This window comes from Bos indicus, chromosome 29 (assembly GCF_029378745.1).
Source record: "Bos indicus isolate NIAB-ARS_2022 breed Sahiwal x Tharparkar chromosome 29, NIAB-ARS_B.indTharparkar_mat_pri_1.0, whole genome shotgun sequence".
NCBI classification, from domain to species: Eukaryota; Metazoa; Chordata; class Mammalia; order Artiodactyla; family Bovidae; genus Bos; species Bos indicus.
In genome coordinates this window covers 51,313,810-51,340,727 of record NC_091788.1, presented here as the reverse complement: position 1 = coordinate 51,340,727, position 26,918 = coordinate 51,313,810, and the positions used below count along the sequence as shown (strand labels likewise).

General features: G+C 59.1%; 1 protein-coding gene across 5 annotated transcripts; it reads left to right on the top strand.

Moving 5' to 3' along the window:
- The first annotated feature begins 827 nt into the window (after positions 1-827).
- On the top strand, positions 828-26,457 carry PTDSS2 (phosphatidylserine synthase 2). Of its 5 annotated transcripts, none has more exons than XM_070782569.1 (12): positions 979-1,189; positions 7,032-7,133; positions 14,053-14,135; positions 17,614-17,681; positions 23,328-23,462; positions 23,744-23,794; positions 24,199-24,312; positions 24,464-24,582; positions 24,914-25,028; positions 25,099-25,244; positions 25,584-25,642; positions 25,742-26,457. In XM_070782569.1, the coding sequence occupies exons 1-12, from the start codon at positions 1,008-1,010 to the stop codon at positions 25,753-25,755; spliced, it is 1,188 nt and encodes a 395-aa protein (XP_070638670.1). In that variant the 5' UTR covers positions 979-1,007; the 3' UTR covers positions 25,756-26,457. The 5 variants fall into 5 exon arrangements, with proteins under 5 accessions (XP_070638672.1, XP_070638670.1, XP_070638669.1 ...); XM_070782568.1 differs by having other exon boundaries at positions 982-1,189; positions 25,457-25,642; XM_070782571.1 differs by lacking the exons at positions 979-1,189; positions 14,053-14,135; positions 17,614-17,681 and adding an exon at positions 828-960 and having other exon boundaries at positions 25,457-25,642.
- The last annotated feature ends 461 nt before the right edge of the window (positions 26,458-26,918 follow it).

Here is a 26,918-nt window from a genome sequence, read left to right as displayed (position 1 = left end):
GGGGCAGGAGGAGAAGGGGACGACAGAGGATGAGATGGCTGGATGGCATCACCAACTCGATGCACATGAGTTTGGGTGAACTCCGGGAGTTGCTGATGGACAGGGAGGCCTGGTGTGCTGCAATTCATGGGGTCACAAAGAGTCGGACACGACTGAGCGGCTGAACTGAACTGAACTGATTCCCAGCTCCCTCTTTTCCCTAGAGTAGCAAGTTCCCCACTTTGATCTCTGGATTTGCCTGTGCTCCACCACTGCTCACTGCTATTCCTAAATAAGTCTGCCTTTGCTGGTGAAATAACTGGCTAATTTATCATTAAAGGTGACAATATCCACGTACAGTTCTGCACGTTTTCATTTCTATTGAATATGTACCTAGGAACGGAATTGCTGGGTCACATGGCAACTCTGTCTCACCCTTTCAGGAGTTGCCAGACTTTTTCAAATGGGGTTCACTGAATATTTTTGCAGAGTGCTCTGTCTATATTAATAATCTGAGTCAACCAAGATCACCATGTCTACTCCTCTCTTAAGAACTACTCTTTGGCCACCAAGAGGCTACAGTCTGGAGATCCCAGTGAAGACTGGGAGAACACGCCTGGGGACAGGCCGCCTGGGGAGGAGAGTCTGGGGCGTGGCTCGGGGCAGACAGCCTAGGAGGAGGATCTGGGGCAGCCTGGGCGCCCCGCCCCGATTAGAGAGACGTCGCTCCTCCCGCAACTCACGCAACGCTTGTTACCTAGCGACCAGGTGGCATCCCTCCCAGCAAGCACTGTTCCGAACGCATGACATCGGAGACTACGAGTCCCAGGATACCCCGCGCCCAGCCGCTCAGACTACAAGTCCCACAATACACCGCCCGCCCTTTCCTTGCCGCCCCCAGCCTCTGCTCTCCAGAGACCCTGCGGAGCGGGCGCCGCGACCCCTTCCCGGCGCTCTTCGCGCGGTCTCGCGCTGACTCGGGTGCGTGGGGTCAAGGCGCGGGGCGGAGCGGCTAGGGCCCGGGCGTCATGCGAAGGGGCGAGCGCCGGGGCGCCGAGGGGCCGCGGCCGGGGTCCCCGGTGCCGGGGGGCAAGGCCTCGCTGGAGGAGCCGCCGGACGGCGCGGCCGCGGGCCGAGCGAGCGGGCCGGCCGCGGGCCGCCGCAGCACCGAGTCCGAGGTCTACGACGACGGCACCAACACCTTCTTCTGGTGAGGGACGGCGGCTCGCCGGGTGCCGGCCGGGTCGCGAGGGGCGTGGCCACGCCGCGCGGGTGGAGTGTGCCCCGGGACCCCGGGGCCGGCTTCTCGCCGCCGCCCCCCGGACACGGCCTGCCCGGTGTCCAGCCCCCACCTCTGACCCCTGTCCCTTCTCCCGGGAGGGTTTGGCTCCGAAGTCTCCTCAGAGCGGCTTTTCCTGACCTCCCTGCCCGCAGTCCCCCGCTGCCCTGCGTCCGGCCCCTTTCTCTGACGGTGCGGATGCCCTGTGAAATGATACCCTGCTCCCCCGGCGAGTGGGGCAGTATCCGCGCCGCACTCCACGCCAGGAGCCCAGCGGACGAGTGTGGAGGGAAGGCGCTCCCTCTCCTGAGTGGCCCCGTGCCAGGCCAGTCCTTTGACCCCTGTACAGCTCTGACCTGGCCACGCCTCGGCTCAGGCTCAGGCCGTCCTCTGGTCTGCCTTCACGGGGGGGTCACGGAGGGAGGGGCAGCCAGGAACAGAGGTGGAAGAGTTCATGGGCCGAGTTGGGCGCTTCTGCGTTTGAGGATCCAGGAAACCAGCCTTGGGTCAACAGGTCCCAGACATGGCTCATGCACCTGATGACCCAGTGACCTTGGGCTATCCTTTGCTTGTCTGAGCTGCTTTTCCGTTCCTTGTTAGAGGCACAAACCCTGTATCCTGGAAAATGTGCTTGAGAGGAGGGCTGTGGCTGCCCTTTGCTACTCAGTTCAGGTCCAGCTGAAGTTGAGTCCCGCCATGGGCCCTGGGGACAGCGGTGGCTTTGGGCCGCAGTCCGCAGGGATGCTGCACTGAAGCAGCTTCTTCAGCAAGTCTGGGAAGCCTCAGAGGAGGTGCACGTGCGGCCACAAGTGTCGTATCTGACCCAGAAGAGGCCGCAAGGAGAGGGTGTGGTGGGGGAAGCAGCCCTCTGATGAGGTCGGTGTTATCTCCTCTTGTGCAGGCAGCTGCTTCGGGCAGGGGTGGGAGAGGGGTGGGTGACGGGACGACCGGCCCTGCTTTGGGAAGCTGCTGTGCGCCAGCGGCCTGAAGCCAGAAGGAGGGGGAAAGGATGGGGTGCCCTCCTCAGTGAGGGTGCGGCCCCGGAGCTAGTGACTTGAGTACTGTGGGACCCTGCTGGACATTTCTGTGCGTGGACCAGGCCATTGGCTGTCCTGCAGGACAGAGGGCACAGTCCTCCCACACCCGAGCTGCTGGCCACTGAAGGGAGACTGCAGTCCTGGAGTGGTGGCCCGGCTTGCTTTGCTTCTTTCCCGTTCATTTAGTGCTTGTCTTGGGGGCTGCCACTTGCTGCTTTAGGGCATACAACGGAGAGCGAAACGAGAAGCTTAGGTTCTGGCACAAGCAGGCTTCCTGTGCTGGGGGGTGCTGAGCACTGCACTGATCTCAGAAGGCAGAGAGTGAGAAGAGTGAGTGCAGGTATCTTTAGAAGCACAGACTGCCAGCCCATGGGTCCCTGCCCGTGGGGATGCAGAAAGGCCTGCCGTAGTTGGCCGTCCTGTGGGGAGGTCTGATGGAGCCTGGAGGGCTCTGAGGAGGGCGTGCCCCAGGGCTGCCGGCTCCGGGGACCTGCCTCCAGGGCGGGGGCCCCAGCCTCTCCACCACAGGTGTTGGGGTGCCGGCGTATGTGGTTTTTGTTGCATCCCGGGTTTGCCCTCACCTGTGTAGGGGAAGAAGCTTCATGTTTCCGTAAGGCAGGTAACCAGATGCTCACCTGGCGAGAATGACTCACTTGTATTTGTAGGGCCCAGCCACTTTCTGAGTCTCCCATCATTGCCTTGCTGTGCTGGGATTTTAAAAACTCTTTCTTTCTAATTGTTTGTTTTATGGAATTTTACTAATGAGTGTTACCAAAAAATTAAAGACTAAAAGGTATATATTTGTGGAAATGACTACATGTTCCACAGTTACTCAAAATAACTCTTCCATGTTCAAAACTTTGTTCTAACAGTTTTCGTTTTCAAAGAAGGTTGGGCTTCTTGGGGGTCAACTTATCATCAGCGACAGAGTCTGGAGTTCAGATTGAGCCTTGGTGTCCTGGTCTGGGCTGCTTCCGGCCGGAAGGGGCAGAGGCCGGCAGGGTCTGCGCGGCGCCGACCCCTCTTGTGCAGTCGTGCTGCCTTTGGTGGGGAGCGCCTCAGGGAAACGTCAGCACCACAGACTCTGGGAAAGTGTGCAAAGATACAGCAGCTCAAAATGCCTAAGCGTTGTTCCAGTCCCTCTTGGAGACCCAGTGCTGACAGCTGCCTCTAAACGTTACCACCTGTAGGTGGAAGATAAGTGAATCGACACTGGGTCACCACGCTTCCAGTCAGGGAAGAGATGGGTGGTTGTGACGTTTGGGAAACGCTCGTTGTATGCTCACGTCTTACAACACTGAGCCTTGGGTGAGTGCCCTAAATTGATTCTCGGGGCTCCGCTGTTAGCAATATGCTTTATTTATTTATTTTTTTTAGCAATATGCTTTAAAAGTAGGTATGAGAATTTGCAGAGCAGATCTTAGATGCCCCAAGTTCTGGGAAACGCCTTCCTCAGTCCTTGTGGGTTGGGGTTTGCCAGCTTCGCCCACATCTGGGCAGCATGAGTTGCCAGCTGATGCCTTTTTGGTCACGCTGGTCAGTGGCCCTAGGTGCCTCTCGCAGGCCCGGGACTGGCCGTCTGGTCTTGGCCTTACGTGGCCAAGCCGTCGCTCTGCACTCACTCTCACAGCCACACATTCGTATCTCCTCTAATTGGCTTGGCAGACTGCCTCCCTGCCCATGCGGCATAGTGGGTTGGTCCTCTCTAGAGAGGGGCTGACGTCTGGGCAATCTCCACTGGCCGTGGCCGGGAGCCCACTGTCCTCATGCCCTCACGCTGGCCCAGCGGCCAAGTCACAGGATTCACGGCCGAGCGATCCCTGTGCCCAGATCCCCGCGTCACCTCTCAACAAGGCAGCCCGGCGATGTTCTGGGAGCTCTGGCGTCTGGAGGGCATGGAGTCTTCCTGTGTCCTGAGCCCCAGCGTGTCATTGTCGCAGCGTCTCTGTTCACAGTGAGCGCCGGCATCTGCACTTGGCCACATCGAGTCCGCTTTGATTCATCTGGCCTTCCGACTTGGGCCCTGGTGGCCCCGGTCAGCGTTCATGAGGACAGTGCCTGGAGTGTCTTCCTTCCTGGCCCCCGGGTTTCCCTCAAATGTCTCTTCCCTTCTGTCGAGAGAACTTCCCTTGGTGGTTCTTGCGCGGCAGGCCTGCTGCTGGATTCCCGCCTTCTTCCTCCATCCACCTTCACTCCTCAGGGTTGGGGATGCTGCTTCAACATTTCTTTCACTGCTTTACGAATTTTGTCCCACTTCTGGGCTCTGTGGTTTTTGAGGAGAAATCTGAGCTTAGACTTGGTGTTTGAGCTGAAAAGGAGCCTGGCCAGGAGTCTGTAGTGCAGGGGCCTTTGGGGCTTGTTCTAACACCTTGATTTCTGACTTATTCCTGTTTTTTGCTTTTTTCCTTTGAAAATGCTCACTAGGGTAAGCATGGCCCCAGCCTCTCAGGGCAGGCAGCTGGGCGTTCTGGAGCACAGGGGTGTCTGCCTCCCTCGGAGTGCAGGCTACAGACGCCCCGGGCTTGAGCAGGCCTCCTGTGGCTCCACCCAAGCCCCCTCTGCTCTCTACCCCTGCCAGTCTGGTCCTCACAGGGCGGGACCCCTTCCTCCAGCCATGTGGGCCCCACTGCTGGCCTGCCCTGTGCTGGCCCTCAGCTCTTGTCTTGCAGGCCTGGACCTGCATCTCCAGGCCTGCTGTGAGGCCTTCCCTGATTCTGCGCCCTGCCCCTGCCCACCTCATCTTTCCCCATATCCAGCCCTCTGTTTGTGTTGCTCCAAGAGCGAGAGCGCAGGAAGGCAGGATTGAGGTTTGTTGGCACATGGTATATTCTAGCCAACGTGTTGTCTGTGTCACTTGGGTGCACTCACACTGGGTCTCCTCACCTCACGACAAGGGTTTGGTGTTGGTGTGCTGGAGCCGTCCTGGGCAGGGCTCAGACCCCAGGCCCCTGTCACCGACCTGAGTGACCCTGGCAATGCGGCTCAGCTCTGAGCATCTTCAGGGCCGAGGTGAGGTAGAGTCCCACGCCTCGTCATTGTCAGCTCAGCCCTGGTGGGGTCTCAGTGACTCTGCTTCTCCTGTGCAAATCGGGTGGAAAGGGTGGGCTGTGTCCTCGACCCAGGAGAGGCAGCTGAGCTCGCCGCGTCCTTCTGTATGTAGGCTGGTGTCCAGCAGAAGTTGAGTTTCTGGGTCACCACCTCCAGGGAGCCTCAGGAGTGGCGGCCTGCAGCAGCGCCTTGCGGTGTCGCCCGCGCCGGTCTCGGGCCTGAGACTTGCGTGGAATTCAGCTGGCAGGCTGAGGTCCTGGAGCTCCCTCGCGGCCTCAAACTCACTCGTGAATATGTTACTATTGAATTTTATTAAAACAGTTAAAGTAGGAGTTTGTTCACTTTTGACAGTTTTAAATGCCAGTGTTGTGAAACGTGGTAAAAGAATGAATGCAGTGTCTGCCTTCTTCACTTGGAGCTGACTTACCGCACCCAGCTGTTTCTGTTTGCATGATAAAGAGCATAAAATACCAACTGAAGAGAGGGAGAGAGTCTGTCTTTGGGTGGGGGGACTCGCATGTAGCGTTCGTCACGTATCAGTTCTTCCTGTACTAACCCAAACTCTGCAGTTCCAGTTCGACTCCTCATGGCGTCTTTTGTGGCAGCTGTGGGCTGCTGTTGAGTGAAGATGGGAGAAAAGCGAGCTGCCCGGGTCGGGGACGCGGGGGGCCGCCGGAGGCCGGGGTGGGGGCTCCCGCGGGTCCGCACGCAGCCTCGCCGGCGAAGCTGCGCCTCCCGCGTGCTGCCGGCCAGTTACGCGCCTTTTTCTGTGAGGTGTGTGTCGAGTCTTGTTTGCGTTTGCAGGAGACTGTTTGTCCTTACTGTTGAGTTGTAAGAGCTCTTCGTGTGTTCTGGGTACAGAGGCCTCTGTCAGGCGTGAGTGTCGTGAGTGTTTTCTCCAAGCTCGTGACCGACTCTGGTTTCTTCTGTTTCACGGAGTTCTGACGGCAGGCAGGGAACTGACACTCGGGGGCCAGTCCTGGGCTCGGGGCTTCCCGCGTGTTGTCTGCCTGGTCGTCAGGACGCTGCTCAAGGCTGGAGGTGTCTCTCCAAGGACACACTGCTCTTTTCGGTCTAGGAGCTGGGTCCCTGCCTCCTTTACAGACAGCTGTTAGCAGGCAGGGGCTCCGGCAGGCGTGTGGCGCTCGACACAGCGCGGTGGCCCTGGCCGTGTTTCCGGTCAGGCAGGCCTGCTGGCTGCCGAGAGCCACCTCCTTCCTTCCGCGCGGGACGCTGCAGCCTCAGCTGGGTGGCCCGGTAGCGGGAGGGGCCACTTCCCAGCCCGTCCGGGCAGCCATCCCCGGCCCGGTCTCCGGGTGGGCGGCAGTGCTTGTGCCCCACGCCCTCAGTCTGGGTCCTGGGGCCTCTCTTCGTCACCCTCGCGGGGCTCTCACGTGTGGTCATGGCATAAACTGCAAGGTTGGTCTCTCAGCGTGATCTGTCCTGTGACTTGAGCTGTGTGACCTGTGGCCCAGTCCCTCTGAACAAGAGCTGCCCCCGCTCCCCGCCGCCCGCCCGCCCAGCCGACACGCAGGCAGAGGACCGCCCGAGCGTCACGAGACCAGCAGCCAGCGGTCAGTGGGTTTTGAGCTGCAGGTCAAAGACGGAGTGCGCTCCTTCGGGGTGTGCCACTCACGTGGTCACCGCGTGCTGTCCGTGCACTGACGCGGGCTGTGTTTGTGTTGCAGGCGGGCCCACACCCTGACCGTGCTCTTCATCCTCACCTGCGTGCTGGGCTATGTGACTCTGCTGGAAGAGACGCCGAGGGACACGGCCTACAACACCAAGAGGTACCCGCCCAGCCTGGCAGCGGGCGAGGGTCTGCACTCCTGGGGCCCTGGGGCCTTGTGGCACTTTCAGCCCTTCTTCTGCCTGGCCCAGCCCTGGCACCATAGACCTGGCTCCAGGGAGGGCTCAGGGGTTCGGGTCAGCTTCAATGGGGCGACTTCCCCACCCATCCAACCCTTGGCAACCCAGGCCTCACCTGAGTGTCTGGCAGGTCAGCTCAGTTCCGATGCTGTCGCCCTGGGCAGCGCCAGGCCACGTGGCCCCAGGTTCAGCCCCTCCAGGCTGCACCCGCCCTCTTAGCCCCCAGTGGCAAATGCGGTTGTCACCTGATGCTCCCTCCATGGGTTCAATTAGTGTGCTAGAGTGACTCACGGAAATCAAGGAACATTTTGCTTATTTATTATAAAAAGTTCACCATAAGAAGACTAAGCAACAACCAGATGGGGAGACATGCGGGGTGGGTGGTGGGGCAGGGGTGCTGAGCGCCTACGCGTCCCGGAGGCCCTTGGGGGGTCACTCACCCAGCCCCTGAGCTCCTCACACAGCGCGACCGATTGACTGAGGCAGGCCACTGGCAGTCAGCTCCCCCGCCCCCAGAGGGCTGGGGGACCTGTGGATGGTCCCATTTGGAGGTGGGATTCGAAACATAACCAGGGACAGCTTTGTGGCCCTCAGCAATTAGGGAACTCCGGGGGTTTTAGGAGTTCTGGCTAGACGCAGAGGAAGGCCAAATCCTCATTTCTCACTGTGAATCACGGTAACTTTGAGTTTGAGTGTCTGGGCTTTCTGGAAGGCCAGGAGTGGCTCCCTCAGTTGGCGCCGTGCTCTGCACTGGGCTGATAAGAGTCTGTTAGAAAGTTTTGGCCCCGTGTGAGGAGTGTGGCCCATCTTCTCTTATCTCCAGAAAGAAACTAGTTGGCAGGATTGTGTTCTTTGCCTGAATCCGATAGATTCTGGGGCCAGTCTCAGAAGTGCGTGGGGAAGATTAGCTGGTTTTAAAACTCGTTTCTGTGTATTTTCTACACTGGACGGACTCACCTCTCCCCTCTGGTCCCACGAAGCCCCCATTGCTGTCCAGTCCTGGGGCCCAGGCCCCACCTGCTCTGGTAGGGCAGCTGGAGGAGGCCAGGCAGGAGGAGAGGTGGAGGGCACCGCCCAGAGCCTACAGGTGCCAGGAGACTGTTGGTCATCATCGGCGGGTAGACTGGGCTTGTATTCCTTCACCCTTGGGGTCTTGCCCTCCGGCTGGACTGAGACATGGACGCCAGGGTCCAGGACACGTGAGGCGCGTCTCGCCCTCCCCCATGAGGTGCAGGCCTCCTGCCCGGACTCCTGGGTCCACACTCTGTGGGGTCCCCCCGCCTCCCTGCAGTCTCCCCATTGGCTTTGTTGGGTCTTCCTCTTCGTTCCAAGCTCTGCGTGTCAGCCCCCAAATCTAGCCCCTCTGAGTGCCCAGTCCTCCCCGGCCCTCCGTGGTCACACCGCAGGCCGGCACACGGGGAGTGGGGCCCGGCGCCGAGGAGGCAGCTGCGCTGCTCTTGGACCCCGGGTGGGCCCCGGGGGGCTGTCCCCCCACCTCAGGGAGCCCTGAGGATCTGGGAGGCTTCGAGGCCGTTTGGCCAGGGCCCTGCTCTCGCCTCGAGGGGGCTTCTGACTGGAACTTGGCCTTTGCTGTGAATTTGTGTGCTGGCCCTGAGGGGAGGGTTTGCACCGTCTGCTGGGCGCAGCCATGCAGGGAGCCCGGAAGGCAGAACTTGGTCAGACTGAAGAGGTGTCCCATGTGGCTGTGAGGTTGGGCCAGAGTCGAGCAGTCCTGATGTCACCGGGCTAGAGAGGTCCCAGGGGAGAGCCACTCTCCCCGCCCCCACCCATACAGAGTGTCTTGGAACACCATCCCGGGGGCAGGGCTGGGTCCCACCAGACGCTTGCTGGGTAGTCACAAAGCCTTGCTGCCAGGGACCCCCACCCCAGCCCCCAGTGTCAAGGGGGCTTGTTGGCCACCCTGGGACCCCTGTGGGCACTTCCCCCGCTCTTCATCCTGTGCCGGCCTTTCTCCCGAGCTGTCCGTGTCCGAGCGAGGGCACAGATGCCGCCAACAGGGCCACCTGGGTATCTGCCGAGTCCCCCATGTGATCTCAGCAGAGGCGGGGCTGGGGAGGGCAGGTGGGTAGGAGTTTGGGGCCCCGGGCACTGCTGTGCCCTCTCAACCACTTCAGGGCAGGAGAGTTCCCTCCAGGCCCTTGGGGCTGCCATGGTGCCTGGAGCCCGTCCTGGAAGCCTGCAGGCCCCACGCCTGCACCTGATCGAGGTTCTGCAGCTTTTCCCAGGGACTGGTGAGTGTACAGGACCCCTCACACCCCCAGAGGGGGCTCACCTGCTCCCCGAGTCAGCACCTCACAGCAGCCTGGGCTGTGACGCAGCCCTCTGTCTCTCCCCGAGTCAGCACCTCACAGCCTGGGCTGTGGCGCGGCCCTCTGTGTCTGGAGGCTGCTGGAGCCCACGTATTTTTATTTTTTATTATGTCGGAGCTTTTGATGTTTGCTTCCCAAAGGTTATGGTTATTTTTTATTAATATCTATGTTAAAAATTTAGGAAATTGGTTTGCTTTCCCTGAACTTTGAAGTTCGCCTCTTTTTCTGGATCTAGCATGTTCTGTCGCTTCAGGGGAGCAGACTCCCCTCCTCCAGCAGCTTTATGGGCGTGCCATCTAATATTTATGGGCGTGCCATCCGAGCCAGCCGGGTCAGCACACGCCACCACCAGGTGGGTGCACGCGGGCTCCCCGAGGCCGGGGGCCGTCTGCACCGAAGCCCACAGGCCCTTCTGGCCTGTCGTACAGTCTCGGCCGGCACGTGCCCTCGTGTCTGGCCCCTCCTGCTCAGCATGATGGTTTCATGACGCCCGTGTTGCCATGTCTGTCAGCGGTCATTCTGGTCCGTTTCCAAGGGATGGTCCACCGTGTGGACACGCCCCAGTCCCTTGGCTCATTATCTGTTGGTGACATTTGGGATGTTTACGTACATGTGCACATCAGTTCAGCTCAGTCGCTCAGTCGTATCTGACTCTTTGCGACCCCATGAACTGCAGCACGCCAGGCCTCCCTGTCCATCACCAACTCCCGGACTCCACTCAAACCCGTGTCCATTGAATCAGTGATGCCATCCAGCCATCTCATTCTCTGTCGTCCGCTTCTTCTCCTGCCTTCAGCCTTTCCCAACATCAGGGTCTTTTCAAATAAGTCAGCTCTTCACATCAGGTGGCCAAAGTATTGGAGCTTCAGTCTTTCCAAAGAACACCCAGGACTGATTTTCTTTAGGATGGACTTATGCACTTGTAAATGTGTAGACTCATCAATACATGTACAGTATCAATGTATGTTGCCTATTTGTAACAGAAGGAAATACAATGTGCCCACAGCACTTAGGAGGAACGGAGCCAGAGGGGGAGGCTGCCCAGCTGCAGGGCTGGCTGCACACGGTGCAGTGGTCAGCACAGTGGTGCTGGAGGAAGCTAAAGCAGAACCCAGAGCCACACGGCCCCCTCGTCCTTGACAGAAGAGAAAGGCAAGTCAGCAGAGTAAGGAGCGTGATGACAAGTGGCCCTGGAGTAACCAGATCCTATATACTTTTCACAATAATTAATTCAAAATGGATTATAGACGTAAATGGAAATTGGAAACTAAAATTTATTGAAAAAAACACAGGAGAAAATCTGGTGATGGGTTTGATGGCTTTTTTGTCTGCGCCACACAGCACGTGGGATCATGGTTCCCAGGGGTCTATCTGGCGCCCCCTGCAGGGAAGCAGGTGTCTTAACCACTAGATCTCCAGGGGAGTCCTGATGGCTCTTTAAATAGAATGCCAAAAGCATGCTCTGTGGAAGAAAAAACTGGTAAGTTGGACTTGATTAAAATTAAAAACTTCTACTCTACAGAACACGCTGCTGAGACAGCAAGAAGACAAGCCTCAGGCTGGTGGGGGACATTCGCCAGACACGCGCCTGACGCCGTGTTTGTCTTCTCTGTGCAGAGAGCTCCAGAGCTCTGCACGGGGACTCCAGCAGCGCAGACGAACCTGGCGGGAGATCTGGATGGACACCAGCAAGGACGTAAGCCCGGGAAGGACACGCAGCCCCGTGTGCCCGCAGAGAGTGCCGCCACACGCGCCCCACCGGCCCCAGCAGGCAGGAGCGCGTCCGTCGCCGGTAGGAGCGGGAGCTGCACCTTGGTGTTTCCAGAGGAGCTGAATACTCATGGCCACACACAACCTGCACGGGGACCGTCACAGCAGCTTTGTTCGGAAGCACCAAACTTGGAAGCCACCAAAATGTCCTTAGTGGCTGAATGGGTGAACAGTGGACTGCATTCGTTCATACAGTGGAATATTATTAAGCAGTAAAAAGAAATGAGCTGCCAAGCCATGGAGACAGAGGTGAAGCTTAAATGCCTGTTGTGGAGTGAAAGAAGCGCATCTGGGAAGGCTGTATGCCACGTGTGCCCAGTGCTGTGACATCTGGACGAGGCGGCGCTGTGAGGGCAGAGGGACGAGTGCTTTCCAGGGGCAGGGCAGTGTGAAGAGGTGGAGTGGGGGCATTTGGGGAGCCTTGAAGCTGTCTTGATGCTGTAATGGTAAATACAGGACTGAACAACGCCAAGCTAAGTGTGCAACTTGTAAAGACTGTTTAGCAGGCGGAGGACCCCAGGCGGGAATGCCGCTGTGAAAGGAGGAGCCCCTGCCTCAGCGTGAGCGCAGCGCCTCAGGGAGGGGCCGGGGGCAGGCGCTGACCGAAGTCACCGGAGAAAATGAAACGCTCAGGTGTAAATGGAAAAAAAAGTGTACAGGATCCACGTAAGAAAAACTGCAAAATTTTGATGACTGAAATCAAAGATCTGAATCGGGACCGATAGTCCGTGTTTGCTGATAGGATCTCAGTATTGGTGAGGTGTCATTTCTTCTGGGCCTGTGGATTCAGCGAGGTCCCAACCAAAGCCCCGTAAGTTGCCTTGTAGCCGTGAGTGGGGTCTGTAGGCGTGAAGGCCCGGGCCGCGCACAGAGCACTGTGCCCTGGGGCGACGCTGGTTCCCACGGGCGCGGGTCAGCAGCAGGCTCCCTGCTGCCCCAAGCCCTGGGACCACACAGGCGGCGGGTGGGGGCCGAGGGTCTCAGCGCTGGGGGCAGGTCACAGGCGACCGAGGGGAGAGCGACCCGTGGATAAGAGGTGCTGCTGGGCATCAGTGAGGACTCGGGCGCAGTGTAATTGGAGCCGGGTTGCACACAGGCGAATCTGCAGTGTGCGTGTGTGCAGGGTTGGCACACACGTCTTGTTGTTCTGTTGGCCAAGAGGGTCCAGAGGGAAGGAGCACATGGGCACCCAGGTCTTGGTTCCCAAGACCATTCGTTCCCCAATAAAGGAGCCAGGCTCTGGAGAAATGGCTGATTCCAGGGCTGGGACAGGGAGCCCGCAAGAACAACCTGGGGTATCTTCCAGCACCAGAAAGAAGGGAATGCTAAAAAAAAAAAAAAAAAAAAATACAAAACCCCACAAAGATAGGGTATGTCAAAGAGATACAGGAGCTGAATGAAAGCTCCCAGCAGCCGAAGCTGGAAGAGTGTGAGCAAAGAAAACAATCAAGTGCTGAATTATAACCCGAATACAATGTAGATACCCTCGAGTCCCTGCTGATGTCAGCAATGAGTCAGGAGAAGACAGAAGTGTTCCTGTCAGGCTGTGGAGCTGCTCCCCACCCCCATGCAGGGGCCTCCCTCCCGAGGGCGAGGGGGACACTTGCCAGGCACCCTGCGGGGATCCCGGTTGGCACCGGTGGTCCGGCTTGTGTCCATGGCGTGTACCCTTGATACGATGGAAAGATGGTCTTCTTAACATCTGTAGTCTCAGTTCCAAAAATCCTGTAGCCCTGATCTAGTCGTGAGCAACGACAGCCTTCATTCAGGGGCACCCACAAAGCACCTGCCCAGTCTTCCTCAACACTGTGCAGGCATCCAAACAGGGGCTGCCAGAGCCTGAGGAGACGGCTGTCGTGTGGGGCCTGGGGCCTGGAGCAGGAAAAGGACGCTAGCTTAAAAACTGAGGAGATCTGGAAGAAGGAGTGCTGTGGACTCTAGTTATGTGTCAGTGTCGGTTCACCGGTTGTGACAGGTCCCAAAGTGATGGATGCGGGAGATTCTGTATTGTCTTTGTAAGTTTTCTGTTCTGAAGTTAAAAGATTATTTTAAAGCGTGATGTATTTGCTTTCCTCTAAAAGTGCTTCTGGTGGACAGGTTCTCCCAGGTAGTCTCGCCGGGTGGGAGGGCGTCTCAGTCCTTTCGCTGGGCCCGGAAGCGGGAAGTGTGCTTCCGCGCCCAGTCTGCACTGACCGCCAGGGCTGGGGCCCGGGCTCGGGGTCCTCAGGCCTGCTCCTGGGCCACGTGGGGTCACCACGGCCTGGAACGCGTGCCTTTCGCTGTCTCCTGGGGCTCCTGCTCGGACTGGACACGCAGCCCTGGGGTGAGAGAGCCACCAAGGGGCCTGCCTGTTAGAGCGGGAAGCCCTGGGACCCTGACAGCCTCTTTCCTTCTAGGGCCTTATGAACCCTGGACCGTCACGTGTGGGCCTGGAGGGGTGTTTGTTTGTTTGTGGTGTGTGTGTTTACCGCGCAGCCGCCTTAGCCCTTGATGGTGCACAGAAGCCAGCCCGGGGCCAGGGCCTTCTCCGGGGTGGTGGTGCCTCTGGGGGCCGTGCAGGCCAGGGCGGCGGTGCTCAGCCACCAGCTTCACCACGGCTGAGCCTCAGCTCTGCCCCACCGGGGGTCAGGGCGGTCCCCACCGTGGGTGCCCCAGGCTCCCTCCCACCTCCTGCCTAGGAGGAGCCGACCCACAGCTTCACGCTTCCGCACACTGAGGGCTGTTTGTTCTTTATTTGCAGAGGTATTGTGGCCAGTATTTTGGTTTTCTTATGTTTTGGAGTCACACAAGCTAAAGACGGGCCATTTTCCAGACCTCATCCAGGTAACTTGCCGTTCCTTTCTCCGTGTGTGCCGAGTGGCGGTGCTGTTCTGAGGGTCGCGTGTGTCTGTGCTGCTGCGTGAGTGTCCTGTGCGCCTCCCCATCGCAGGCGCCGGGAAGCCCCTCTTCTCCCCCGACTCCCCCGCTCTGGGCCCTCCTGTCCCGCTCCTGCCCACACGGTGCTAGTCAGGGAAGTCTTCCTGGGGGCGGAGGGGCCCTGGGACCGTGCAGGGCACTTGGCGGCCTCTCGCAGGTGCTCTGCGTTCCGCTGCAGGGCCCCCTGCTCTTCACGGCAGGGGGTCACTGGACACCCTCCGCAGCCGGCGCTCCTGTCTCCACCATCCCGCCTCCATCCCAGGGTCATCCTTTTAAATGAAAATAGAAGCCGCTCGTGAATATAAGCACCGATACGTTGTAGTGTGTGTGTGTGTGTGTGTGTGTGTGTGTGTGTGTGTGTGTGTGTGTGCACGCACACGCAGCTGCAAGCATGGCAGCAGCGGCTGCGCTCGCGCCTTGCGTCCTCAGTGCTCACGCAGGCCTCACGAGCGCGTCCTGGTGAGCGCTTGAGAACTGGGTGTTTGGTGGCTGCAGTCCTCATCTGAACGTGCCACGTGCACGGATCCCGTCCTGGAATAACAGTGTGCTTGGGGTTTCCAGTTCCACGGCGGTAGGCTAGGCTGTGGTAAGTTTCCACGTGTGCGCATGGGTGTCCCCACCCGATTACCTGTGGAAGCGGCAGATTAAGGGTCTGTGTTGGCTGTTGCCCAGCTTCTCTCCGGAAGGGAGGGCTTGGGGGCTCACGTGCCCGGAGGCTCTGAGCTGGGGGCTCACCAGCCGCTCGGCCCCCTGAGATGTTGGTGTGGCTGAAGCCTGCGTGGTCCCTGCCCGGGGCGTGGGGCGGTGTGATGGTCCTGGCCTCCCCAGCTCGGGCCGCAGGACCTTCTCCACTGGTTTGGGCCTGTCCACTGCTGCCCAGGAAGGGTGTGGACTCCTAACCAGAGTCGTGGAGGAGTGAGCTCAAGTGTCAGAAACCAGAATCAGTGAGAAACCAGGTGTGTTCCGTGCTTGTCACACGGGCTTGGAAGGGAGAACGCAAGCGCTAGGGCAGCGAGGCCACGTGGGCGCGGGGGCTGGGTGAGTCACCGGCGGGACAGGCGGGGCCCGCCCGGGTCGCGCCCGGGTTGCCCAGCAGGACGCGTCGCGTGCTCTGAGCCCGGCTGCGGCTCCGGGCCAGAGGGGCCCCGGCCGGCCTCCTCTCTGTGGTGTCTGAGTCTGTGTTCCGACTGTGGCCTGGCCCTTCTTTAGTTTCTGCGTGTGAGCCTGTTTCTCTGCCAGCCTCGGTAGGTTCCCACGGGGGCACCTGCCGGACGTCTTGTTCACCTGGTACTCAAATCCTGAAATCAGGTTGCATCTACAGGCCGGGAGGACAGCATGAGGAGGTGTTTCGAGGTCTCCACTCCCCCGCCCTCCTGGGCCCGGCTCAAGTCGCTCCTGGGGGAGCAGACACGAGGCTCCAGGCCCACCGGACTGGGGAGCTGATTTATTTGGAAACTGGAATTGGGTCTGGCCCGTTACAAAGGCCCCCTTCCTTTCATGGTCTTTATTTTCACTCGCGTCTCTCTCTGAAAGCTGGAGTAGGTAGGCAGATTGCCAGTGCGGTTGAGGGGGCCAGTGTTGATGTTTAGGAAGAAAATACAAGTGCTCGTTTGGGGAGCAGGGCAGACGGACTCAGGGACCCAGCTTCAGGAGCCTCTGGGTGGTTCAGGGAGCGTGGGGCGGGGCTGGGGGGCGTGTGGAGACCCCGGCCGGGGGATGGACAAGGGCCTCTGGGGACCGGGGGTGGGGGTGCGTAGGCCTGGACTCCTGGTGGGCTCCGCAGTCAATTGGCAGGGGGGTTGGGGGCCTTTCTGACCCATGTGGGTGTGGACGAGCAGGGACAGAGCCGCCTTCACAGGCAGCGGCTGGGCACCACGGCTGTGTCCCCCTGCATCTCCCACCACAGCCCTGGAGCTGCTGCTGCAGCCTTGAGCCAGGGAGACTTTTCCAGGCGTCCCCATCTTCACGGGCTTGAAGAACGTTTGTCACCTGAGCTGTTTCCTTCCCAGTACATAGCCGACTTTCCCAGGAATTCACTAGCTTGGGTTTTCTGCCTGTGCGAGCATGGGTTCTCACAGGTCTCCTGGCAAACAGATGCAGGACAGGCTCCAAGGGTGCCGGGCCACCCCCGGGCCCAGTGTGTGCACAGCTGTGCCCAGGCGGCTGCCAAGGGACTCAAACCCAGGGGACGAGCACCGCACACCCCCGCCCGCTTCTGCAGAGCAGGCCCGCACATGCCCGGCTCGCCTGCCGCACGGCCTGGCCCGGGTCGCAGCGAAGCTCGGGGTGGGAGCGCATGTGCCGTGGTCACGGATGACCTGGAATAGCTGTGGAATTACCGTGGGCAAGTGTGTGTGCACAGCTTATTTTTTAATTAGCTTTTAAAAATAGCCTGGGGGTGGGCTTCTTCTCTGCATAGACAGAAGCATGGGGAGAGCAGGTGCCTTAGGCCTCATTGAACAGGGTTAGGGAGGTTCTTGGGGCAGCTCTAGACCTTCCCCTTGCCACCGTCTCATCTGCCAGGGAAGGTTGAGCTTGAGAGAGTGGAAGGCGGGTGGTGAGGGGGAGAACCAGCTAACACAAGGGCTGCTTCTCCCAGCTTTGTCGGGATATAATCGATACGTGACGTGAGTTTAAGGGTTCTGAGTGATGACTTCATGCACATATTGCAGAATGGTTACTGCAGTACAGTCAGCACCTCTGCCACCTCGTGTAACCTCAGCTGTTTTTACGGTGAGAACACTTCAGGTGGACTCTCAGCGACTTTAAAGTACACAGTGTGCATGCCAAGTGTCGCCATTGGACAAGCGTGCTGACGAACTCAGGACAGTTCCTAAAACAAGCTGTCATCCCAGGAATTCGGGACCAGTTAACGTTAGAAAATGTGTTAGCGTCACTCATCACACTAACACTGAAGGTGAAAAACGAATTCCCATGAAGGCAGAAGAGTGGGTTTTCATATTCGTTCATGATAGAACCAATTTGATAGCACACTGGGATTAAGAGATTTTCTTAAACTTGACAAAAAGTCTCTACCAAAACCCTGCAGACCTACTTAGTGATGAGGGTTAGGAGTGTCCCCAGTGGACACAGGACAAGGGCCTTGGCTGTCGCTGCTCGTGTCCCGTGGTTCGTGGGCCGTCTCTGCTGCGGCAGTGAGACAAAAAGACACGGACGATTAGGGACAGGAATGGAGGAAGAGGAAGGGAGAGCTCCGGAGAGAACCGCATGCTCACCCCGGGTTAGAGCTCACTTCCAGAGTCTCTGCTAGGACCCCGGGAAGGGCCTGGAGCAAGGCCCACGCGTGTCGGGCGTCAGGGAGCCGCGTGGGGTCTGCGGAGCCTCGGGGCGAGCGCCCCACCCTCTGTGTTCTCTGTCTCTGCAGCTTACTGGAGATTTTGGCTCTGCGTTAGTGTGGTCTACGAGCTGTTTCTCATCTTTATACTCTTCCAGGTAAGAGGTTTTTCTTGGTTGCATGAATGTGGGGTTCAGGTGGGTGTGAGGTGGCAGAGGAGGCGCTGACTTGTCACCGGTGGCCGGGCCAGTCGCCGTGGCCTCGCTTCCGGTCTGTGGACAACCGTGGCTGTGCGTGCATTTGTCCCTTCTGGCACGTGTTCGGCAAGGTGGTCAGTGGGAGGAGGTTGGAAACTCATCTCCTTAGGAAATCTCGGATCAGGATTTGTTGCCGCTGACATCTGTCTGATGTCTGAAGTGTGACTTCAATATTTGGTCTCAGAACCGTCAGCGAGGGCTGTGTGAGTTATCATCACGTGGGAAAGTTTGCCTTGAGGGAAGGTGTGCAGGGCGGGAGTCGTGATGCTGCGTGTATCTGTGTCTGTGTGTGTGTACACGCCAGAGTCAGCGGGGAGCCCGGCCCCCGCAGCCCCCCTGCAGCCACGGTCTGTCCCCTCCTCCCCTGCCGTTTGTCTCAGACACCTTGGGAGTGGAGCTGTGTGGCCCTTGCGGCCCTGAAGCTCACCTGGGTGCTCCCCTGCTGTGGAAGGTGTTTCTGGTGGAGGCACCGCCGTCTGTCTGTCCCTCCAGCAGTGTGGGCTGGCGTGGGACGGGTGTGAGAGGAGCAGCTCAGAGCCTCGGCACAGGCTCTGTCGTGACCTGACCCCGGGAGGGCTCCTGTGTCGTGGCAGGTCGGCCTGATAGCCGGGGCCCTCACAGCTTTGGCCGTCATCAGAATCTTTTATTTTAGCTAGTGTCTTTTCATGGGTTTCACTGCATTTCTAGAATGGCTCGTGATGTTTACCAACTTCTCCTGCATTTATGACCCAGGAAGCAAACATCCTCTTTGGTGAAGTTTTATTTTTGCCATTTTGAGAACCCGGGTGGTTGGTTACTGTAGTGTTGGGACTTTGACGCTGTCCCTGCGCAGGGCCCTCTGCCGGCAGCCTGCATGTTCCTCCCCCGAGGCTGCAGCTGGGCCTTGTTCTTTTAACAGTGGTGGGCCTGGCGTCTTCTCTTTTTGTGCTTTTGATGTCACGTGAAAGACTTCTTTGTCCAAGACCAGTTGATTAAGATTTTCTCCTGTGTTTCCTGTTAAGACCTCCACAGTTTTATATTTTACACCAAGATTGTTCATTCATGTTGAGTTTCTTTTTACATTTTGTTTTGGAATAATTAGATTCACAGGAAGTTGTGAAAAAATTACACAGGTAGGTTCTCTGTTCTTTACCCAGGTCCTCGATATTTTGCCTAAATAAAGATGGCGTGTGTGCCTGAGGTTAACACAGTACTGTGAGTCAGCCACTGTTCAGGCAGTGTGCTGTGTCTGACTCTCTGTGACCTCACGGGCTGCAGAAGACAGGCTCCTCTGTCCTTCACTGTCTTCCAGAGTGAATTTGTGTCCCCTGAGTCGGTGATGCTATCTACCCTTCTCATTCTCTGCCACTCCCTTCTCCTGCCTTCAGTCTTTCCCAGCATCAGGGTCTCTTCCAGTGAGTCAGCTCTTCACATCAGGTGGCCAAAGTATTGGCACTTCAGCTTCAGCCTCAGTCCTTTCACTGAATATTCAGGGTTGATTTCCTTTAGGATTGACTGGTTTGATCTCCTTGCAGTCCAAGGGACTCTCAGGAGTCTCCTCCAGCACCAAGTTCGAAGGCATCAGTTCTTCGACTTGCTGTCTCTTTTATTGTCCAGCTCTCACATCCGTACGTGACCGCTAGAAGAACCACAGCTTTGACTGGACTGACCTTTGTCGGCAAAGTGAAGCTTTTCAATGCGCTGTCTAGGTTTGTCATCACTTTGCTTCCAGGGAGCAAGCGTCTTAATGTCATGGCTGCAGTCACCATCTGCAGTGGTTTTGGAGCCCAGGAAGTAGTCCGTCAGCTCTTCCACTTTATCCCCTTCTATCTGCCATGAAGCGGCGGGACCAGAGGGGCTCCTCCGGTGGCTCAGCAGTGAAGAATACCCCTGGGATGTAGAAGGCGTAGGAGGCCTTGGGCTTGGGCCCTGGATCGGGAAGATCCCCTGGAGGAGGGCATGGCAATCTACCCCAGTATTCTTGCCTGGAGAATCCCGTGGACAGAGGAGCGTGGAGGGCTGCAGTCTACAGGGTTGAAAAGAGTCGGACGTAAGTGACTGAGCACGCGTGCGCAATGGGACTGGATGCCTGGTCCTAGTTTTCTGAGTGTTGTGTTCTAAGCCAGTGTTCTCACTCTCCTCTCACTGGCACCAAGGGGCTCTTTAGTTTCTCTTCACTTTTGGCCATTAGAGTCAACTATGCTTCAATTTAAAATAAATACATATAAGACAGTATCAAACCAAGAAATTGATATTGATGCAGTCCATAGAGCAGTTTTACTCACTTGTGCGTGCACAGACACACACGTGTATGTAGAATTCGGTACAGTTTTGGGGAGGTTTATTGCAATGCATTTAATTAAAAAATTTTTTAATTATAGTAAAAAAAAAAAATTCTGTAACATAAAATTTGCCATCTCAACCATTTCCAGCTCGGGACACTAGAGCATTCACCAGGCTGTGTTACCTTCCCCACCATCATCCCCAGAACCTGTTCATCTTCCCAAATGGACACTCACTGCCCTTCTGCCACGGCCCCAGCCCCTGGCCCCCCATCCACCCTTGTGTCTCCGGATGTGACCCCTCCAGGGGCGTCCTCTGGGGGGAGTCAGACAGCGTCCGTCCTTCTGTGACTGGACCGCTTCTCTGAGCCTCTCGTCCTCTGGGGGGAGTCAGACAGCGTCCGTCCTTCTGTGACTGGATCGCTTCTCTGAGCCTCGCGTCCTCGAGGTTCATCCGTGCTGCAGCCTGTGTCAGGCTCTCCTTCCTTCTCAAGGCTGAGCAGCGTCCCGTGGTGTTGATGCCGCGCCTGTGTGTTCACTCATGCTGAGCGGGCGCTTGGGTTGCCTACACTTCTGGTGACTGTGTAACGCCGCTGTGGATGCGGGTGTGTGAGTGTCTGTTCAGCCCTGCTTTCCCTTCCTCTGAGGACCCGCCTGGAAGTGGTTAATCTCTAGAGGAGCCGCAGGACTGCGCTCCACTGCGGCCGGGCCCGCATTGCAGCCCCGCAGCCACGCACAGCTCCCCGTTTCTCCGCGTCCCCCCGGCTCTTGGTGTGAAGGGTGGCATCTCCTGTGGTTTGCTTGCATGTCCCTGATGGCTCGTGACACTGAGCATCTCTGCACGTGTTTGTGGACGTCGGTATGTCTTGGGGAGACCAGTTTTTGTTCTGGTTGATTTTTATTAATGGTCCATACTTTATTTATTTAAAAGAAACTTTATTTTAATGCAGATTTACAGGATTGTGAGGTTGGTGCGGAGAGGTTCCATTAGTCCTTCACCAAGTTTCTCCTGTTATGAACGTCTTACACTAATGTGAATCGTCTGTTACAGTTAGTCATTGTTAGGTAAAACCCACACCTTCTCTCAGTTTATCCTTCTCTGCAGCACGGGACTCTTGCCGTACGCGGGTCTTTGACTTCTCCCAGCAGTGCTTTGTGGGTTTCAGAGTGCAGCCCTGAGTATCTCTCTTCCTGATGCTGTGCTCAGTGGGCTTATCTTGGCTTCACACTGCTCTGCTGGTCCTGGCATCTGGAAACACGGCCTGTTTGCTATGTGCTGTCAGCTGCACCTGACTCATTCGTTCTCACAGCTCTGCTGCTGTTCAGGGGGCTTCTGAGGGGGTCTCTGCAGGAATACGGGGGTTCACGTCTTCCTCACCAAGCTGAGTGTCTGTCCATCTCTGGCCTCACTGCCCAGCACCAGCCTTCCCACCCCCAACTTCTCAGTAGGGAGCCTTCATCAGATGCTCTTTATCAGTGGAGGAACTTCCATTCTTCCTAATTTGTTGAGTGTTTTTATCATGAGAGGCTGTTGAATTTTGTTGGTTTGATGCTTTTCTTTTGCATCAGATGACATGATCATGTGGGTTTTCCCCTTTATTAACAGGATGTGTTAACTCGTTTATTTTGAACCAGCTCAGCACTGGGATGAACCGCTGGGTCGTGGGGCATGGCCCTCTGTATTTGCTGCTGGACTTGTTTGCCCAGGACTCTGCAGAGGATTTCTGCGACTGTCTTCATGAGAGACACTGTCTGTAGTTGGCCTGGCGTGTGTTTTCCTGGCTTTGCTCCCAGGGTTGCAGGGGGCGTGACCGGTGTTCCTTTTAGGATTTGACACACATCCTGACCGCTGGTGATGGTCCAGATCCCTGGCAGGCGTGTCTGTCAGGTTCCCCGCCCCGGCCCTCAGGAGGGAGGCCCCTCTCCGGAGCAGGAGCAGCTCCACAGCCCAGCGGGAAGCCTGCGGGGGTCGTGTCTTCTCCCCAACTCGGTTCTGACATCAGCGCCCCCTCGCGGTCATCTGCGTTATCCTCGGGTTATAAGTCGGTATTTGTTCTGTTGCTCCAATTGTTCAGTTTTGGCTGCAGGGCGCGCTCACAAGCCCGATCTTGGTGGGATCTCGGTGTTTTGCTTCATGTTTCTGAGCACCTCCCTCCTTTTGGTGCTAGAAGATACCCGCACCCAGGCCCATCTTGGGGCCCCTTGCCCCAGCCCTGGAGTCAAGCATTTCTCCAGGGAGCCTGGTTTCTTTGGAATGGTCTTAGGAACCTAGATCTGGGCCCTGTCAGTCAGCAGCATGGAGCCATGTGGGTCCTGGCCTTTGTGTGCAGATTTCTGCCCGGCTGCTGCCCTGTCCCAGAGGGTCCAGGAGTCAGTCGGCCTCCTCGGCCTTCCCTTGAGTGGAGGCTCCTGGTCTGGCCTCTGGGTTTGGTTGATGAGCCCGAGGCTGGGACGGCAGCTGACTTCCTCAGATGCCCTGAGACAGACTGGTTACACTTGCACTGCTCACATCTGAGGCGTGAGTGTCCAGGGCCCTGAGTCCCGCTGACCTGGCACCAGGGTCTGGGGCCATCCTGACTTGGGACGCAGTGCTGACAGGTGCTGCCCTGCTTCCTGGGCCTCAGATCCCACGTTCCCAGAGCACATGTGGGGACGTTTCAGTTCGTGGCATCACCTCGGTCATGTGACAAGATGCAGGTCTGGGTGCCGTCTGTCCGCACACCACAGACCACATCTCGTCACCCCACCTGGAACCTCCTCCCTGTGTGTCCCTTGGCCGGTACTCGGGGTCCTGATGACAAGTGTCGGGCCCCAGCTGGTGGCCAGAGGGGGTAGAGGGACGAACAGGGCTCTCTTGCTGGGGGTCCTCCCCTCCTGGGGGTGACACCCAAAGTCTCTGTGCTGGGTCTAGAGGCATGTTTGGCTGATGCTGGCGCCTTCGTGTCAGGAGAGGCTGCCTAGGCGCTGTGTGAAGAAGCACACCCCGCGATGCCGTCCCTCTGTGTGCGGCCCGGCCCGAGCAGACGGGCAGGAGGGGAGCAGCGATCCGGCCTGAGCAGCCTGGGGCAGGGGAGGGAGCGGCGATCCGGGCCTCTCCAGGGTAGGAGAGGGGGATTGGCCATCTGGGCCTCTCCATGGGGGCATGGGGACACCCTCGGACCTGAGACGCCCCCGTTCTGCCCGCCCCACGTGGGGCCACACTGAGACAGGTGCTTCCCCTCCTGGTTGGTGGGCGCCGTCTGGACACTGCAGACCCGCCCTGCTGACGCGGGCACTGGCCTTGCAGACCGTCCAGGACGGCCGCCAGTTTCTGAAGTACGTGGACCCCAGGTTGGGGGTCCCACTTCCAGAGAGGGACTACGGGGGAAACTGCCTCATCTACGATGCAGACAACAAGACCGACCCCTTCCACAACGTCTGGGTGAGTGCCCGGGAGCGGTCACCTGGCGGGCCTCACGCTATGGGGGCTCCTCCGGCAAGCCAGTACCACGTCCTGGGCGTGAAGCTGGCGGATTATTGGACAGGCTCTTGGGCGCTGCCCCAGTCGTGGGTGTTTCTGGAACCTGAGTCATTCTGCAGACTGGACGGGGTGGGGGCCCCGGGGCTGAGCGGCTCACGTGTGAGGGTGCCCTCTGGTGGTGGCAGGGTCCCCTCCCAGCGCGCACTGGGGGACCGAGCACGAGGCCTGCATCTGCCCCACAGGACAAGCTGGACGGCTTTGTGCCTGCACACTTCATCGGCTGGTACTTGAAGGTGGGTACCTCCTTGTTGGACAGGTCTCCTGGTTTCAGGCCCACCCTGAGCTCTGGGCTGTTTTCCAGCCATGAGGTGAGCAGGACCCACAGTGCTGGACGGGCAGGCTACTGGGCTTGGGGCCCCAACCTGACCTCGTGTCCTGGGCATTGCAGTGGCCAGCAGAGAGCAAAGGAGACCAACCCACGGAGGCCTCCGGTCCCTGGGTGGGATAAGCCCGTAGCTAACTGCTCACACCCCTAGGTTGGGGCACACCTGAGAGTTGCCTCAGTGTCTCGAATCGGGGCAGCTGGAGTGGAAGCTGCCCCCCTACCTGTGTGTCCCTGAGGACTGTGGGGCGGGGAGGGGCGGGCTGTCCCTGAGGGTCCCACCGCGGAGAGCTGACGCCCTGGCCTCGGCCACAGACCCTGATGATCCGCGACTGGTGGATGTGCACGATCGTGAGTGTGATGTTCGAGTTCCTGGAGTACAGCCTGGAGCACCAGCTACCCAACTTCAGCGAGTGCTGGTGGGACCATGTAGGTGCCCCCGCCCCCACCACAAGCCCGTGCCTCCATCCCCACCGGCCACACCATGGGGGGAGGAGGGCAGCTCCCGGTCCCCTCCGACAGGGCCTTCGGTGCTGGGGGCCCATGGCGCCGCCACCTCTCACCTGGCTCCCACCCCCAGTGGATCATGGACGTGCTTGTCTGCAATGGGCTGGGCATCTACTGTGGCATGAAGACCCTCGAGTGGTTGTCCCTGAAGACATACAAGTGGCAGGGCCTCTGGAACATTCCAACCTACAAGTACGTCTCTAGAGCTGCTGATATGGCGGGCCTGGGCCCTGGTGCGGGGCCTGGGGGGCTGGAGGCCCTGTGGGGAGGGGCCGTGGGCGAGGGTGCTGCCTCCTGTGAACACCTGGGATGTGACCCTGGGCATCGCTCTTACGGCGACCAGGACATCAGCCCATCCTGGCCACCAAGCTCCCTGTCTTCCCTGCCAGCCCTTCTGGGGTCATCCTCCCCGGCTGCCTCCCTCTTCGAAGAAGTAAAGAAACTGTCCAGGAAAAGGCCTGGGGGGCTGGGGAGGTGGGCATGTCCCGAGCGCGCTGCCCTAGCTGATGGGCGCTGGTTCCAGGGGCAAGATGAAGAGGATCGTGTTCCAGTTCACGCCCTACAGCTGGGTCCGCTTCGAGTGGAAGCCGGCCTCCAGCCTGCGCCGCTGGCTGGCTGTGTGCGGCATCATCCTGGTGGTAAGGCCGGCGAGGCTGGGCTTCCCGCGCACCCCAGCCCGGGCTCCCAGCCACCCTCCTCTGCCCCCAGTTTCTGTTGGCAGAGCTGAACACCTTCTACTTGAAGTTCGTGCTGTGGCTGCCTCCCGAGCACTACCTGGTCCTCCTGCGGCTCGTCTTCTTCGTCAACGTGGGCGGCGTGGCCATGCGGGAGATCTATGACTTCATGGACGACCCGTAAGGGCCGCGGGGCGGCGGGGGCGGGGCCTGGGTGGTGGGTGAGGGCGGGGCCTGGGTGGTGGGTGTGGGCGGGGCTGGGGCGGCAGGGGCGGGGCCTGGGTGGTGGGTGGGGGCGGGGCTGGGGCGGCAGGGGCGGGGCCTGGGTGGTGGGTGGGGGCGGCGGGGCGGGGCCTTCCTCGGCCTCCGCGCAGCCCCACCTCCCTCCGCAGGAAGCTGCACAAGAAGCTGGGCCAGCAGGCCTGGCTGGTGGCGGCCATCACGGTCACGGAGCTGCTGATCGTGGTGAAGTACGACCCGCACACACTAACGCTGTCCCTGCCCTTCTACATCGCCCAGTGCTGGACTCTCGGCTCCGTGCTCGCCCTCACCTGGACTGTCTGGCGCTTCTTCCTGCGGTGAGCGCCGCGGCCCCGGGCCCTGAGCTCCTCTGCGAGGCGGGATCCAGGGACCCCACAGCGGGCCGGCCTGTGGTGACGCACCCCCACTACCCGCAGGGACATCACCCTGAGGTACAAGGAGACACGGCGGCAGAAGCAGCAGAGCAGGGACCACCAGGGCAGGGCCGACGGCAGCGTGGATGGGCGCACACCCGGGCCTGATGATGCCTCGGGGTCCGAGGAGGCCGACAGAGAAGGGGTGCCGGCCCCACACTGACGCCTGGGCCCTCGGTCCTTGGTGATTCTCGCCATGAACCTTCCAGCAGCCTCAGCCCTCAAGGTCCCATTTCCCTTTCCTCCTGTGTGCACGGTGGCACTGGGCTCGTCGTGTGTGCTTGAGTGCGTGCTCCTGGCTCCAGGGCTCCCCCTGGGCCTGCCAGTCCCTGTGAAGCCAGAGCCCCTGCCCCTCTGTGCAGTCAGCCTGGGGTCTCCGCGGCCCCGCACTTCGGCACCCAGATGGCCTGGCCAGAGCAGTGGCATCATGGTGCCCGCCTGCTCCCTGGGCCCCGCCAGTCCCCCACGACCCCCTGGCGGCCTGTGTGAAGGATAGTTGTCCAGGGACACCCTGAAGAGGCTGAGGAAGGGCACATCCCCTTCCTCGGGATCTTCCATCTGACCCTCTAACCCGGAGGGCGCGTGGATGGTGCTGGAGGCAGAGACTCTGAGGCCTGGTCCCCACCGTCACGAGAGTAGGTCATGAGGGTCTCTGTGGCCCAGAGTTGAGGTCACCTCCATGAGCAAACAGCAAATAAAAGCCATGGTGGAGGCCTGCAGTTCCATGTCTCCTCGCTGCCCCTCAGCCGTCCTTCCCTGTGCTGCCCCGCCCCGCCCTTCACCCCTGGACACAAGTCCTGGCAGACTCCGGTGGGATGTGTGTGGTGCTGGCCCCCCCGCTGCCCTCCAGCGGTGGGTGCACTGCCTCAAGCTTCATACACACAGATGAAGAGAAGCAAGGACACCCCCGACATTCCCAGGGGCGGGGCAGGCCCGGCTCTTGGAGCACCAGCGCTTCAAAGCTCTCATTTCCTTGGGGTTTTTTTTGGGGGGGGGGGGGGCTGTAACTACTTTTTGGGAGAATTTCACACCTAGAGTGAAGGATCGACCTCAGCTAACTGCGCTGTTTCTCAGCCTCTGGCTTCGGTGGGCTTCCTCACTTTGGGAGGAGACGCAGGGCCTTGGTGTCAGCTTTCATCTGGGCTCAGGGCTGATGCCTTCCCACCGTTAGGAGCACAAA

What these genes read in the sequence shown, in the direction of transcription:
- PTDSS2 (XM_070782568.1), top strand. Translation starts at nt 1,008, where the DNA reads ATGCGAAGGGGCGAGCGCCGGGGCGCCGAGGGGCCGCGGCCGGGGTCC. An exon ending in TATGACTTCATGGACGACCC is followed by an intron (nt 25,245 to 25,456) that starts GTAAGGGCCGCG and finishes CTCCCTCCGCAG; the next exon opens with GAAGCTGCACAAGAAGCTGG. An exon ending in GTCTGGCGCTTCTTCCTGCG is followed by an intron (nt 25,643 to 25,741) that starts GTGAGCGCCGCG and finishes CACTACCCGCAG; the next exon opens with GGACATCACCCTGAGGTACA.